This window comes from Clarias gariepinus, chromosome 26, assembly GCF_024256425.1.
Source record: "Clarias gariepinus isolate MV-2021 ecotype Netherlands chromosome 26, CGAR_prim_01v2, whole genome shotgun sequence".
Taxonomy (NCBI): Eukaryota; Metazoa; Chordata; class Actinopteri; order Siluriformes; family Clariidae; genus Clarias; species Clarias gariepinus.
This window is the reverse complement of record NC_071125.1, coordinates 24,925,001-24,940,173: the sequence shown is the minus strand read 5'-3', so window position 1 is coordinate 24,940,173 and position 15,173 is coordinate 24,925,001. Positions and strand designations below refer to the sequence as shown.

General features: G+C 47.8%; 1 protein-coding gene across 5 annotated transcripts in view; it reads left to right on the top strand.

Annotated features, from left to right (window-relative positions):
* dip2ca (disco-interacting protein 2 homolog Ca) overlaps positions 1–15,173 on the top strand; it is an 80,207-nt gene that overhangs the window by 29,864 nt on the left and 35,170 nt on the right. For 2 of the 5 annotated variants that reach the window (XM_053488201.1, XM_053488200.1), the window contains exons 2-6: positions 9,771–9,842; positions 11,844–11,954; positions 12,066–12,191; positions 12,640–12,849; positions 13,751–13,876. In XM_053488201.1, the coding sequence (XP_053344176.1) occupies positions 9,771–9,842; positions 11,844–11,954; positions 12,066–12,191; positions 12,640–12,849; positions 13,751–13,876 (645 nt within the window). Of the gene's footprint in view, positions 1–9,770; positions 9,843–11,843; positions 11,955–12,065; positions 12,192–12,603; positions 12,850–13,750; positions 13,877–15,173 lie in introns of all 5 variants that reach the window. The other 3 variants (XM_053488199.1, XM_053488198.1, XM_053488202.1) reach the window with 2 other exon arrangements.

Here is a 15,173-nt window from a genome sequence, read left to right as displayed (position 1 = left end):
GGATGTTGGCACCACCAGATGAATTTCCTTGATGTTCGACAGTGTAGACAACATTCCACATTCTGCTACTTTCTGAAATGTATGTCGGAGACATGGTTTCTTTTTCCATCATTTGGAAATTCATCAATTCTATAAAACATGACCCAGATTTTATATCATTTAGGACAAACGGTGTTGACATGTTATAGTTGTGACCACAGCAGTATAAATAAGTCAATATTTAAAATATAAAAATGATGAAACTTATAAGAACCCGAGCAGTTAAACAGGCTTTAGAATAAACAGGGAGTCATGAAGGGGTCGTAGGTCAGAGTTTCGTTCGACCACAAGATTGCCTGACTTTATTCGGGGCACAAATTCAGCAAATAAAAATTAATGTTAATTAATCTTTTTTTTTTTTTTTTTAGAAAAACACAATATAAAGTGCTGGACATGTTTTGTCCCATGTTTAGACTTTTATTTTTATATATATACATAAATAAATGAAATCTTCTGTTTTCCTTTTCACTAGTGTATGTGTTCACTTCTCACAGTCGTAGTTTATGAGCACATTTACACCTCGCGCTGATGTTAAACCCCGAAATGATTCGGTATAAAACATTAGCGCCTCAGTCTCGTTGCTGTGAATACCGAGTACACTCTGGTTATACATGTGTGTGTGTGTGTGTGTGTGTGTGTGTGTGTGTGTGTGTGTGTGAGAGAGAGAGAGATAGAGACTGACGTGCAGCTCCTCTTCACTGTGTTATTTTTGGTTTGAAGCTCTTAAAGGAGAAACGCTGCGTCACAGAGACTGATAACGTCCTGACCGTCACATTTAACATACAACACACACACACACACACACACACACACACACACAGTTAATTGTTAATTGTACTGTTATGTAAACTTTGTGGTTTTAACATTTTTTTCACAAAAATAGTATAATGTTTATAAACCTCATGAGGAAGATAATGTTTATCTCTGCTTTATAGGGTTTATAGCAGTGTGTGTGTGTAGCAGTGTGTGTGTAGCAGTGTGTGTGTGTAGGAGTGTGTGTGTAGCAGTGTGTGTGTAGCAGTGTGTGTGTGTAGGAGTGTGTGTGTAGGAGTGTGTGTGTGTGTAGCAGTGTGTGTGTGTGTAGCAGTGTGTGTAGCTGTGTGTGTGTGTAGCTGTGTGTGTGTAACAGTGTGTGTGTAGGAGTGTGTGTGTGTGTGTAGCAGTGTGTGTAACAGTGTGTGTGTGTGTAGCAGTGTGTGTGTGTGTAGCTGTGTGTGTGTGTAACAGTGTGTGTGTAAGAGTGTGTGTGTAGCAGTGTATGTGTAGGAGTGTGTTTGTAGCAGTGTGTGTGTAAGAGTGTGTGTGTAGCAGTGTATGTGTAGGAGTGTGTTTGTAGCAGTGTGTGTGTAGCAGTGTGTGTGTAACAGTGTGTGTGTAGCAGTGTGTGTGTAGGAGTGTGTTTGTAGCAGTGTGTGTGTAAGAGTGTGTGTGTAGCAGTGTATGTGTAGGAGTGTGTTTGTAGGAGTGTGTGTGTAACAGTGTGTGTGTAGCAGTGTGTGTGTAGGAGTGTGTTTGTAGCAGTGTGTGTGTAGCAGTGTGTGTGTAACAGTGTGTGTGTAGCAGTGTGTGTGTAGGAGTGTGTTTGTAGCAGTGTGTGTGTAGCAGTGTGTGTGTAGCAGTGTGTGTGTAGCAGTGTGTGAGTGTAGCAGTGTGTGTAGCAGTGGGTGTGTGTGTGTAGCAGTGTGTGTAGCAGTGTGTGTGTGTGTAGCAGTGGGTGTGTGTGTGTAGCAGTGGGTGTGTGTGTGTAGCAGTGTGTGTAGCAGTGTGTGAGTGTAGCAGTGTGTGTAGCTGTGTGTGTGTGTAGCTGTGTGTGTGTAACAGTGTGTGTGTAGGAGTGTGTGTGTGTGTAGCAGTGTGTGTAACAGTGTGTGTGTGTGTAGCAGTGTGTGTAGCAGTGTGTGTGTGTAACAGTGTGTGTGTAAGAGTGTGTGTGTGTGTAGCAGTGTGTGTAACAGTGTGTGTGTGTGTAGCAGTGTGTGTAGCAGTGTGTGTGTGTAACAGTGTGTGTAACAGTGTGTGTGTGTGTAGCAGTGTGTGTAACAGTGTGTGTAGCAGTGTGTGTGTGTAACAGCGTGTGTGTGTGTAGCAGTGTGTGTAGCAGTGTGTGTGTGTAACAGTGTGTGTGTAGGAGTGTGTGTGTGTGTAGCAGTGTGTGTAGCAGTGTGTGTGTGTAGCAGTGTGTGTGTGTAACAGTGTGTGTGTAGGAGTGTGTTTGTAGCAGTGTGTGTGTGTAGGTGTGTGTTTGTAGCAGTGTGTGTGTAGCAGTGTGTGTGTAGCAGTGTGTGAGTGTAGCAGTGTGTGTAGCAGTGGGTGTGTGTGTGTAGCAGTGTGTGTAGCAGTGTGTGTGTAGCAGTGTGTGTGTAGCAGTGTGTGAGTGTAGCAGTGTGTGTAGCAGTGTGTGTGTAGGAGTGTGTGTGTGTGTAGCAGTGTGTGTAGCTGTGTGTGTGTGTAGCTGTGTGTGTGTAACAGTGTGTGTGTAGGAGTGTGTGTGTGTGTAGCAGTGTGTGTAACAGTGTGTGTGTGTGTAGCAGTGTGTGTAGCAGTGTGTGTAGCAGTGTGTGTGTAAGAGTGTGTGTGTGTGTAGCAGTGTGTGTGTAGCAGTGTGTGTGTGTGTAACAGTGTGTGTGTGTGTAGCAGTGTGTGTAACAGTGTGTGTAGCAGTGTGTGTGTGTAACAGTGTGTGTGTGTGTAGCAGTGTGTGTGTGTAACAGTGTGTGTGTAAGAGTGTGTGTGTAGCAGTGTGTGTGTAACAGTGTGTGTGTAGGAGTGTGTGTGTAGCGGTGTGTGTGTGTAGCAGTGTGTGAGTGTAGCAGTGTGTGTAGCTGTGTGTGTGTGTAGCTGTGTGTGTGTAACAGTGTGTGTGTAGCAGTGTGTGTGTAGCTGTGTGTGTAGCAGTGTGTGTGTAGCAGTGTGTGTGTGTGTGTAGCAGTGTGTGTAACAGTGTGTGTGTGTAGCAGTGTGTGTAGCAGTGTGTGTGTAGGAGTGTGTGTGTGTGTAGCAGTGTGTGTAACAGTATGTGTGTGTAGCAGTGTGTGTGTAACAGTGTGTGTGTGTAGCAGTGTGTTTGTGTGTAGGAGTGTGTGTGTGTGTAGGAGTGTGTGTGTAGGAGTGTGTGTGTGTGTAGCAGTGTGTGTAACAGTGTGTGTGTGTAGCAGAGTGTGTGTAGGAGTGTGTGTGTGTGTAGCAGTGTGTGTAACAGTGTGTGTGTGTGTAGCAGTGTGTGTAACAGTGTGTGTGTGTAGCAGTGTGTGTGTAACAGTGTGTGTGTGTAGCAGTGTGTTTGTGTGTAGGAGTGTGTGTGTGTGTAGGAGTGTGTGTGTAGCAGTGTGTGTGTAGCAGTGTGTGAGTGTAGCAGTGTGTGTAGCAGTGGGTGTGTGTGTGTAGCAGTGTGTGTAGCAGTGTGTGTGTAGCAGTGTGTGTGTAGCAGTGTGTGAGTGTAGCAGTGTGTGTAGCAGTGGGTGTGTGTGTGTAGCAGTGTGTGTAACAGTGTGTGTGTGTGTAGCAGTGTGTGTAGCAGTGTGTGTGTGTAACAGTGTGTGTGTAGGAGTGTGTTTGTAGCAGTGTGTGTGTGTAGGTGTGTGTTTGTAGCAGTGTGTGTGTAGCAGTGTGTGTGTAGCAGTGTGTGAGTGTAGCAGTGTGTGTAGCAGTGGGTGTGTGTGTGTAGCAGTGTGTGTAGCTGTGTGTGTGTGTAGCTGTGTGTGTGTAACAGTGTGTGTGTAGGAGTGTGTGTGTGTGTAGCAGTGTGTGTAACAGTGTGTGTGTGTGTAGCAGTGTGTGTAGCAGTGTGTGTAGCAGTGTGTGTGTAAGAGTGTGTGTGTGTGTAGCAGTGTGTGTAACAGTGTGTGTGTGTGTAGCAGTGTGTGTGTAGCAGTGTGTGTGTGTGTAACAGTGTGTGTGTGTGTAGCAGTGTGTGTAACAGTGTGTGTAGCAGTGTGTGTGTGTAACAGTGTGTGTGTGTGTAGCAGTGTGTGTGTGTAACAGTGTGTGTGTAAGAGTGTGTGTGTAGCAGTGTGTGTGTAACAGTGTGTGTGTAGGAGTGTGTGTGTAGCGGTGTGTGTGTGTAGCAGTGTGTGAGTGTAGCAGTGTGTGTAGCTGTGTGTGTGTGTAGCTGTGTGTGTGTAACAGTGTGTGTGTAGGAGTGTGTGTGTAGCTGTGTGTGTAGCAGTGTGTGTGTAGCAGTGTGTGTGTGTGTAGCAGTGTGTGTAACAGTGTGTGTGTGTAGCAGTGTGTGTGTAGGAGTGTGTGTGTGTGTAGCAGTGTGTGTAACAGTATGTGTGTGTAGCAGTGTGTGTGTAACAGTGTGTGTGTGTAGCAGTGTGTTTGTGTGTAGGAGTGTGTGTGTGTGTAGGAGTGTGTGTGTAGGAGTGTGTGTGTGTGTAGCAGTGTGTGTAACAGTGTGTGTGTGTAGCAGTGTGTGTGTAGGAGTGTGTTTGTAGCAGTGTGTGTGTAAGAGTGTGTGTGTAGCAGTGTATGTGTAGGAGTGTGTTTGTAGCAGTGTGTGTGTAGCAGTGTGTGTGTAACAGTGTGTGTGTAGCAGTGTGTGTGTAGGAGTGTGTTTGTAGCAGTGTGTGTGTAAGAGTGTGTGTGTAGCAGTGTATGTGTAGGAGTGTGTTTGTAGGAGTGTGTGTGTAACAGTGTGTGTGTAGCAGTGTGTGTGTAGGAGTGTGTTTGTAGCAGTGTGTGTGTAGCAGTGTGTGTGTAACAGTGTGTGTGTAGCAGTGTGTGTGTAGGAGTGTGTTTGTAGCAGTGTGTGTGTAGCAGTGTGTGTGTAGCAGTGTGTGTGTAGCAGTGTGTGAGTGTAGCAGTGTGTGTAGCAGTGGGTGTGTGTGTGTAGCAGTGTGTGTAGCAGTGTGTGTGTGTGTAGCAGTGGGTGTGTGTGTGTAGCAGTGGGTGTGTGTGTGTAGCAGTGGGTGTGTGTGTGTAGCAGTGTGTGTAGCAGTGTGTGAGTGTAGCAGTGTGTGTAGCTGTGTGTGTGTGTAGCTGTGTGTGTGTAACAGTGTGTGTGTAGGAGTGTGTGTGTGTGTAGCAGTGTGTGTAACAGTGTGTGTGTGTGTAGCAGTGTGTGTAGCAGTGTGTGTGTGTAACAGTGTGTGTGTAAGAGTGTGTGTGTGTGTAGCAGTGTGTGTAACAGTGTGTGTGTGTGTAGCAGTGTGTGTAGCAGTGTGTGTGTGTAACAGTGTGTGTAACAGTGTGTGTGTGTGTAGCAGTGTGTGTAACAGTGTGTGTAGCAGTGTGTGTGTGTAACAGCGTGTGTGTGTGTAGCAGTGTGTGTAGCAGTGTGTGTGTGTAACAGTGTGTGTGTAGGAGTGTGTGTGTGTGTAGCAGTGTGTGTAGCAGTGTGTGTGTGTAGCAGTGTGTGTGTGTAACAGTGTGTGTGTAGGAGTGTGTTTGTAGCAGTGTGTGTGTGTAGGTGTGTGTTTGTAGCAGTGTGTGTGTAGCAGTGTGTGTGTAGCAGTGTGTGAGTGTAGCAGTGTGTGTAGCAGTGGGTGTGTGTGTGTAGCAGTGTGTGTAGCAGTGTGTGTGTAGCAGTGTGTGAGTGTAGCAGTGTGTGTAGCAGTGTGTGTGTAGGAGTGTGTGTGTGTGTAGCAGTGTGTGTAGCTGTGTGTGTGTGTAGCTGTGTGTGTGTAACAGTGTGTGTGTAGGAGTGTGTGTGTGTGTAGCAGTGTGTGTAACAGTGTGTGTGTGTGTAGCAGTGTGTGTAGCAGTGTGTGTAGCAGTGTGTGTGTAAGAGTGTGTGTGTGTGTAGCAGTGTGTGTGTGTGTAACAGTGTGTGTGTGTGTAGCAGTGTGTGTAACAGTGTGTGTAGCAGTGTGTGTGTGTAACAGTGTGTGTGTGTGTAGCAGTGTGTGTGTGTAACAGTGTGTGTGTAAGAGTGTGTGTGTAGCAGTGTGTGTGTAACAGTGTGTGTGTAGGAGTGTGTGTGTAGCGGTGTGTGTGTGTAGCAGTGTGTGAGTGTAGCAGTGTGTGTAGCTGTGTGTGTGTGTAGCTGTGTGTGTGTAACAGTGTGTGTGTAGCAGTGTGTGTGTAGCTGTGTGTGTAGCAGTGTGTGTGTAGCAGTGTGTGTGTGTGTGTAGCAGTGTGTGTAACAGTGTGTGTGTGTAGCAGTGTGTGTAGCAGTGTGTGTGTAGGAGTGTGTGTGTGTGTAGCAGTGTGTGTAACAGTATGTGTGTGTAGCAGTGTGTGTGTAACAGTGTGTGTGTGTAGCAGTGTGTTTGTGTGTAGGAGTGTGTGTGTGTGTAGGAGTGTGTGTGTAGGAGTGTGTGTGTGTGTAGCAGTGTGTGTAACAGTGTGTGTGTGTAGCAGAGTGTGTGTAGGAGTGTGTGTGTGTGTAGCAGTGTGTGTAACAGTGTGTGTGTGTGTAGCAGTGTGTGTAACAGTGTGTGTGTGTAGCAGTGTGTGTGTAACAGTGTGTGTGTGTAGCAGTGTGTTTGTGTGTAGGAGTGTGTGTGTGTGTAGGAGTGTGTGTGTAGCAGTGTGTGTGTAGCAGTGTGTGAGTGTAGCAGTGTGTGTAGCAGTGGGTGTGTGTGTGTAGCAGTGTGTGTAGCAGTGTGTGTGTAGCAGTGTGTGTGTAGCAGTGTGTGAGTGTAGCAGTGTGTGTAGCAGTGGGTGTGTGTGTGTAGCAGTGTGTGTAACAGTGTGTGTGTGTGTAGCAGTGTGTGTAGCAGTGTGTGTGTGTAACAGTGTGTGTGTAGGAGTGTGTTTGTAGCAGTGTGTGTGTGTAGGTGTGTGTTTGTAGCAGTGTGTGTGTAGCAGTGTGTGTGTAGCAGTGTGTGAGTGTAGCAGTGTGTGTAGCAGTGGGTGTGTGTGTGTAGCAGTGTGTGTAGCTGTGTGTGTGTGTAGCTGTGTGTGTGTAACAGTGTGTGTGTAGGAGTGTGTGTGTGTGTAGCAGTGTGTGTAACAGTGTGTGTGTGTGTAGCAGTGTGTGTAGCAGTGTGTGTAGCAGTGTGTGTGTAAGAGTGTGTGTGTGTGTAGCAGTGTGTGTAACAGTGTGTGTGTGTGTAGCAGTGTGTGTGTAGCAGTGTGTGTGTGTGTAACAGTGTGTGTGTGTGTAGCAGTGTGTGTAACAGTGTGTGTAGCAGTGTGTGTGTGTAACAGTGTGTGTGTGTGTAGCAGTGTGTGTGTGTAACAGTGTGTGTGTAAGAGTGTGTGTGTAGCAGTGTGTGTGTAACAGTGTGTGTGTAGGAGTGTGTGTGTAGCGGTGTGTGTGTGTAGCAGTGTGTGAGTGTAGCAGTGTGTGTAGCTGTGTGTGTGTGTAGCTGTGTGTGTGTAACAGTGTGTGTGTAGGAGTGTGTGTGTAGCTGTGTGTGTAGCAGTGTGTGTGTAGCAGTGTGTGTGTGTGTGTAGCAGTGTGTGTAACAGTGTGTGTGTGTAGCAGTGTGTGTGTAGGAGTGTGTGTGTGTGTAGCAGTGTGTGTAACAGTATGTGTGTGTAGCAGTGTGTGTGTAACAGTGTGTGTGTGTAGCAGTGTGTTTGTGTGTAGGAGTGTGTGTGTGTGTAGGAGTGTGTGTGTAGGAGTGTGTGTGTGTGTAGCAGTGTGTGTAACAGTGTGTGTGTGTAGCAGTGTGTGTGTAGGAGTGTGTGTGTGTGTAGCAGTGTGTGTAACAGTGTGTGTGTGTGTAGCAGTGTGTGTAACAGTGTGTGTGTGTAGCAGTGTGTGTGTAACAGTGTGTGTGTGTAGCAGTGTGTTTGTGTGTAGGAGTGTGTGTGTGTGTAGGAGTGTGTGTGTAGCAGTGTGTGTGTGTGTGTAGGAGTGTGTGTGTGTGTAGGAGTGTGTGTGTTTAGGAGTGTGTGTGTAGCAGTGTGTGTAGCAGTGTCTCCACTGAAGATCCAGATTCTGCTGAAGACACTTAACCTTCTCCTCAACCTTCTCCAGGATCCTGGTCTCTCGTGTTCATGTGACTCTTAACTCCTCCCACTTTTTCATTTGATAATAAAGCCTGGTGCGTCTCCTCTCACACAGACTCGGACAGTTAGCGGCGGTGTTCTCTGAGTCGCTTCAGCTCCAGATGTGTACAGATGTTGGGGAGTGGTGGGGAGTAAAGGGGGGGGGGGGGCCGTGGAGTGGCGATGAGGGGGAGGGGAAGGTGGGCTGGATTCTCCTCGGAGGATGAACAGGAAGCTTTACACTCGTGAGGGACGTTTGACTGTCGGTGTGGGGGAGCGAGGAAGTGAATCATCCAACTTCTTTTTATAAACCTCTCCTCTTCTGCCTCATGCTGATTCATCTCCATCCTCAGCTGCTCTGAGGAACGCTCCAGAGAACCAGAGGGAGGTTCTCATCAGTCCTCGGGGACCAGACGCCTGCATACACTGCTGTATTAACGATAAAACTATAGCGCTTAAAAGGTGGTTATTGAGTCGTGGAGAGGTTGTTTCTCTGTGTCTGCCGAGTTTCTTCTGCATCCTGTCGTCCTCCTGCTACACGTCTTCTCCTTACATTGCGTGGCCCCCCAATCATCGCGTCGTCCCCCTTCATCGCGTCGTCCCCTTCATCGTGTCATACGCTTTTCAGGTTCCCCTTCCTGCATCGCGTCATCCCCCTTAATCTCGTCGACCCCTTCATAGTGTTGTACTCCTGCATTGTGTCTTCCTCCAGCATCGCGTCGTCCCCCTTCATTGCGTCGTCCCCCTTCCCTGGTTCCCCTTCCTGCATCCCGTCGACCCCTTTATAGTGCTGTACTCCTGCATTGTGTCTTCCTCCTGCATCACGTCGTCCCCCTTCATCGTGTCACCCCCTTCATTGCGTTATTCTCCTGCATCATGTCGCCCCACTTTATTGTGTCGTCCTCCTGCATCCGGTTGTCCATGCTGCATTGCTTCGTCTCCCTTCATTGCGTCATCTGTCTGCATCAAGTTGTCCCCCTTCATTGCATCGTCCCCTAATTTACAGAAAGATGAGGACAGAGCCCATGGCTAATGTTTTGTGATGAGAGACAGGAAGGAAAGCGCTGCTGTATTAATTATTACACATCACGCTTGGTTCACCTCTCGACATCCTGAAAGAAATCATTCATTCATTCACTCGTCTGATTTTAATGTCCAATATGATGTACAATAAAATGTAGTGTTAGAATGAAGCTCTGAGTCGTTCCGTGATGGAGTCACTAACCCGCCGGACGTCTGACTAAGTTACAGCAACAATTTGATCACAGGAATAAGAAAGTTTTTCCTCTTACACTCCATTTCCCGTCCACTGATTTTTCACTTTTTGTCCATTTCTCACACCTGGTTGTCACTGTTACGCTGGGATATGTGAAGAAAGAATTACACTGTGCCATAATGTATATGTGACAAACAAAGACGTAACTTGAAATGATGGACCCTACATAGTGACCCACATAGTGACCCACATAGTGACCCTACATGCTCTACTTTAACCACATTAAAGTTTCACACAGAAATATGACCATGTGGGTTTTTGTGGCATTTTGAGGGGATCTGGCACTTTGTCGCTTTAGCTTACCGATATTAAAGTATTGGCACCCTCTGCCTCAGTCAGTTTACTTTCTGTGTCTGAGGAGTTCATGTGATGGAGACACGTAACAGAGACACGTCATTAATTCACTGTGATGAAAAGCATAAAGTCCTTTTTAATTTATGTTAAAGAATAAAAGCTCTTCTGTAATATTTATTACTGTTTTAAAACGTGTAATTTAAAGTTTTCTGGCAGAGGAGAGGTTTTGTGTGCTGAGATGTTCTAATGTTGGGTTCTTCTCCTCTTTTTGCTGCAGGTGACATCACACAGAAAGGTTATGAGAAGAAGAGAGCGAAACTCATCGGCGCTTATCTTCCACAGCCTCCAGGTAAAAATCTCCATGCTGTCCCTGGAAGGTACTTCCTGTTTGGACTTGACTGCTTCCTGTTTCCTAGACAAAGTGATGTTTATGTTGTGACACATAGCACAGGTTTCAGACTTTTTGGACAATTCATGTTCTGATGACCAGGAGCAGTAAAGTGCAGTGGTTCCAGCACAGGTGAATATTAGTTAGATATCATCCTGTTGGTTCTCGCTCACGGTTCCAGAACCAGACCTGGAGTGTTGAATGAACAGAATTACAGACAGTACACAGTCTGGTGTTGTTACTGTAAACACTGTTGCTCTGTATTTTTATTATAATGTTGTTGTTAGACAGGAGCTTCAGCAGATGTTCTGTAGAGACCTGTGGAGTGTGTGTTCCCATATCACACTGTTCAGGAGCTACTGGTGTAACCATGGCAACCCACAGAATGTCATTACTAATGACCAACAAAAACAATTTTAGTACCTGATTCTGACTTTAGATCAGAAATCGCAGGGTGTGTGCGTGTGTGTGTGTGTGTGTGTGTGTGCGTGTGTGTGTGTATGTGTGTGTGTGCGTGTGTGTGTGTGTGCGTGTGTGTGTGTGTGCGTGTGTGTGTCTTTGGCTGTCTCTCTGTTGGTCTGTCTGCTATGGTGATGCCGCCTTTGTTTGTCACCATGGCAACAGGCTGTCTGGTTGTTAGTATAATATGAAATTATGGCTGTAATCCAGTGTGTGTGTGTGTGTGTGTGTGTGTGTGTGTGTGTCTGTGTGAGAGTGTGTCTGTGTGAGAGTGTGTTTGAGGGTGTGTCAAAGTGTGTGTCTGTGTGTGTGTGTGTGTGTGTGTGTGTGTGTGAGGGTATGTGAGAGAGTGGGTAAGAGAGTGTGTAAGAAAGTGTGTGAGAGTGTGTGCGTGCGCGCGAGAGAGTATGTGTCAGTGTGTGTGTGTGAGAGTGTATGAGTGTGTGTGAGAGTGTGTGAGAGTATGTGAGAGAGTGTGTATGAGTGTATGTAAGTGTGAGAGAATGTGTGTGACAGAATATAGGTGTGAGTGTGTGTGTGTCTGTGTGTGTGAGAGAGTGTGTGAGAGAGTGTGTGAGAGAGTGTGTGTGAAAGTGTGTGATAGTGTGTGTGTGTGTGAGAGAGAGAGTGTGTGTGAGTTTGTGTGTGTGAGTGTGTGTAGTGTGAGTGTGTGTGTGTGTGTGTGAATGTGAGTGTGTAGTGTGAGTGTGTGAGTGTGTGTGAGTGTGTGTAGTGTGTGTGAGTGTGTGTGAGTGAGTGTGTGAGTGTGTGTGTGTAGTGTGAGTGTGTGTGTAAATGTGTGTGTGTGAGTGTGTGTGTGTGTGTGTGTGTGTGTAGTGTCACCGTGTGCAGCTCAGACTGGTTGGGGGTTCGATGTGGTGTGTGAGTGTGTGTGTGTGTGTGTGTAGTGTGAGTGTAGTGTGAGTGTAGTGTGAGTGTAGTGTGAGTGTAGTGTGAGTGTGTGTAGTGAGTGTGTGTGTGTGAGTGTGTGTGTAAATGTGTGTGTGTAAATGTGTGTGTGTGAGTGTGTGAGTGTGTGTGAGTGTAGTGTGAGTGTGTGTGTGTGTGTGTGTGTGTGTGTGTGTGTGTGTGTGTGTGTGTGTAGTGTGAGTGTGTGTGTGTGTAGTGCGAGTGTAGTGTGAGTGTGTGAGTGTGTGTGAGTGTAGTGTGAGTGTGTGTGTGTGTGTGTGTGTGTGTGTGTGTGTGTGTGTGTGTGTTAACAGTAAGGTGAAGGTCACACGTCCTTTCGTTCGGGTGAACTCTGACCTCTACTGCAGTCTCTCTTCTGTACACGTCTCTCATACACTGAACTCCACATCACACAACTTACACTCTTTTACTTAGAAACACATCACATTGGAGAGATTATCGTTTATGTGTGTGTGTGTGTGTGTGTGTGTGTGTGTGTGAGTGTGTGTTCCTCTGGATCTGATGACGGAGTCATTGTTACCACGGAGACCCCGGTTGTATAATTGACAGTGTCTCTCTCTCTCTGATATCCAGGGCTGGACGTGTCGATGGGACACGAGCGCCGCCCCCCCATGGTTCCCTCCTCTGCCTCCCGTTACCACCGCAGGCGTTCCTCGGGTACCCGGGACGAGCGCTACAGATCAGGTGAGTCAGCAGCCACGTTCTCTACAGCTGGCCACAGCTGCACTGTTCAAGTCACACGCGGGATGTGTGAGAGAACGCAGAGTGCATTCACAGTGTGTGTGTGTGTTGCAGATGTTCACACTGAAGCAGTTCAGGCTGCTCTCGCTAAACACAAGGAGAGGAAGGTGGCCGTGCCGATGCCATCAAAACGCCGCTCGTTAGTGGTACAGACCTCCATGGACGCCTACACACCTCCAGGTGAGTCTCAGCCCCGCCCCTTTTCTTCACACTGCACACTGCACCAATCAAAGTTAAAATGGCTGAAAGTTCCAGTTGTTTGACTTTGGTGCCAACAGGAACGAATGGTACTCAGGATGGGCCACATATACTGCAACGACACACACACACACTCACACACACACACACACACACACACACACACCAGCAAACCCAAAACAAGCAGCAAGAACCTAAAACACACAGCAGTCTGGTTTCTCCTCTGTCATCGTTCAATTTCTCTGTTGTCACGGATACTGTATGCTGACCCGTGTTCTGAGTACCGTGAGTTCTTGTCCGGGCCGGTTCATGTTGTGACAGTGCAGTGGGAAATGCTTGCCCTCAGTGTCGTGTCTGGTGTGAGCGCAGTGTGGGTGTGAGTGACTCTCACTAGGCCTCTCCCCGCTCTCGTCTCTGCCCCCGCTGACAGACACCTCGTCGGGCTCGGAGGAGGAGGGGCTTCATGGCAAAGGCACGCCCACCTCCAGCCAGGGCAGCGCCAGCATGGAGCACTGGATCAGCCGTGCCATCCACCACGGCTCCACGACCTCGTCCTCATCCTCGTCCACGCAGAGCGGAGGGAGCGGCGCCGCCAGCCGTCTCGCAGATGTCCTCGCCCAGACGCACGTGGGCAAACCAGGTAACTAGCACACCTTTGTCCTCCCCTCCCCCTCCCTCCCCCTCTTTAACTTCCTCGTTCCCCTCGTCCTCCTCTTAGGATCTACGCTTGAGCAATACTTTGAGCATCGCCGCTGTCTCTGTCTGCTTTTTCGTCCTCTCCTGTTTCCTGTCTGTGTCTCTCGAGTAGATTTATCAGCCAGCGCTGTTAGCACTCAGACATTAGCGGTTAGTTGTAAGCTGTTAGCGTCTGCTATGTGACACCGGCGCAGGCGTGTGGAGGAAGAGAGCACTCAGGCACTGCCCTGTGAAAAAATGTACTGTGTGCTGCGCAGATGTTAAATCAATCCAGGCAGCTCATTGTAAATGTAAACACGTGGCCCAGTAGGAAACACACACACACACACACACACACACACACACAGTGAGGGAGGAAGAGCAGTGTAGTGGGAGACAGTGAGTTCCTGTGCAGAGCTGCGTGCTCCTGTTCTTTTCTACTGAAGGAACCAGTTCCCCTTAGTTGAAGGACCCTTTATTGTTCAGGAGCTGCTGGTTTTAAAGCTCATCACACTGTACTGTACCTCACAGCTGCTCTGAGAACCAACAGCAACTCACACGTGTGACAAACACCGCCTCAACTTGGTTGTTCCAACTTGTGTGGGTGGTGGTGGTGGGGGATTTGGGGCATTAATAAACAGGTTGGGGGGGGGGGTATGGGGGGTCACAACACGGGGGTTATTGTAGGTCGCTCTTGCTCATGCTCGGCTCCTGAGTCATTCCCATCCTGATGTGAGTCGTGCCAGAGGAAGCGTCTCGTTGTCTAAACTCCTGCTGTCCTCGTGTCCATGAGCAACTCATCATCGGCTAAAGTTCTGGTTCTAAGGTTCTGGTTCTGGTTCTGGTTCTCTCCCTAACAAATCCAGGGCCGATCGCACACCTCTCTCTGAAGAGGAAAACCATGCTCGGTGTAGCTGAGAACGGAAACTCGCTGCGTCGCTCCTGTGAGTTCGGGTCAGATCTCCTCTGGCCGCCGCCCCTCGAGTCAGATGGTCAGTATGCCACGCCCACCTTCTCACCCTCAACACACACACACACACACAGACTCACACCCCCTCCACACACCACCAGTCTGCCCCTCCCCATCAACATCACCTCCAGAGAACACACCTCCATCCATCTCCATCCTGCACAGTGTGTGTGTGTGTGTGTGTGTGTGTGTGTGTGTGTGTGTGTGTGTGTGTGTGTGTGTGTGTGTGTGTGCACTGCCATGACAGTTACTTCATGTTCTATGTGGTTTTTGTGTGGTTGTGAGTAATGTATGGGATTTTTTTCTATGCACTAATTTGTAAAAAATGCACCTAGTGTGTGTGTGTGTGTGTGTGTGTGTGTGTGTGTGTGTGTCTGTCAGACTTATTGTGTCTCAGACTCAGTATGTCTCAGACTTAGTGTCTGTCAGACTCATTGTGTGTCTTAGATTCAGTGTCTCAGACCTATTGTGTGATATTAAGACTTAATCTCAGTGTCTCAGACTCAGTGTGTTAGACTTAGTGTCTCAGACTTGGTTTGTCTAAGTGTGTCTCAGAGTTATTGTGTGTGTCTCAGTTTCAGTGTCTGTCAGACTCATTGTGTGTCTCACTTATTGTGTGTGTCAGATTCAGTGTGTCTTAGACTTTGTGTTTCTCTGACTTTGTGTGTCTCATACTCAGTGTGTTAGACCTGGAGTATGTCAGACTCAGTGTCCCAGCCTTAGTGTGTCTCAGACTCAGGGTGTTAGACTCATAGTGTCTCAGACTTAGTGTGTGTCTCAGACTCAGTGTCCCAGCCTTAGTGTGTCTCAGACTCAGGGTGTGTCTCAGACTCAGTGTCCCAGCCTTAGTGTGTCTCAGACTCAGGGTGTGTCTCAGACTCAGTGTCCCAGCCTTAGTGTGTCTCAGACTCAGGGTGTGTCTCAGACTCAGTGTGTGTTTCTCTGACTGTCCTTGCTGGGTTCCTGTGCCTGCTTGGCACCTGATGAGAAATCATTAGCACATGTTTCATTATGAGTGTGTGTGTGTGTGTGTGTGTGTGATGACTTGTTATTTTGGGTGTGTTACATCAGCAGAGATGCTGTTTGGTGTTTCCTTTAGTCTCTGACTCTGATTAGCTTGAGGTAGTGTGTGTGTGTGTGTGTGTGTGTGTGTGTGTGTGTAGTCAGTAAATCTTTTCGGTCATGCTCTCAGACAGACTCCAGCTCCACACGTCTGACGTGACCGTCCCCCTCTGTGTCTGTGACTCACCCGTGTGACTAACGCTCACGCTTTTATTAAACATTTTTATCCAACTGTCGAGGTGCTGCTGGATCGAGGA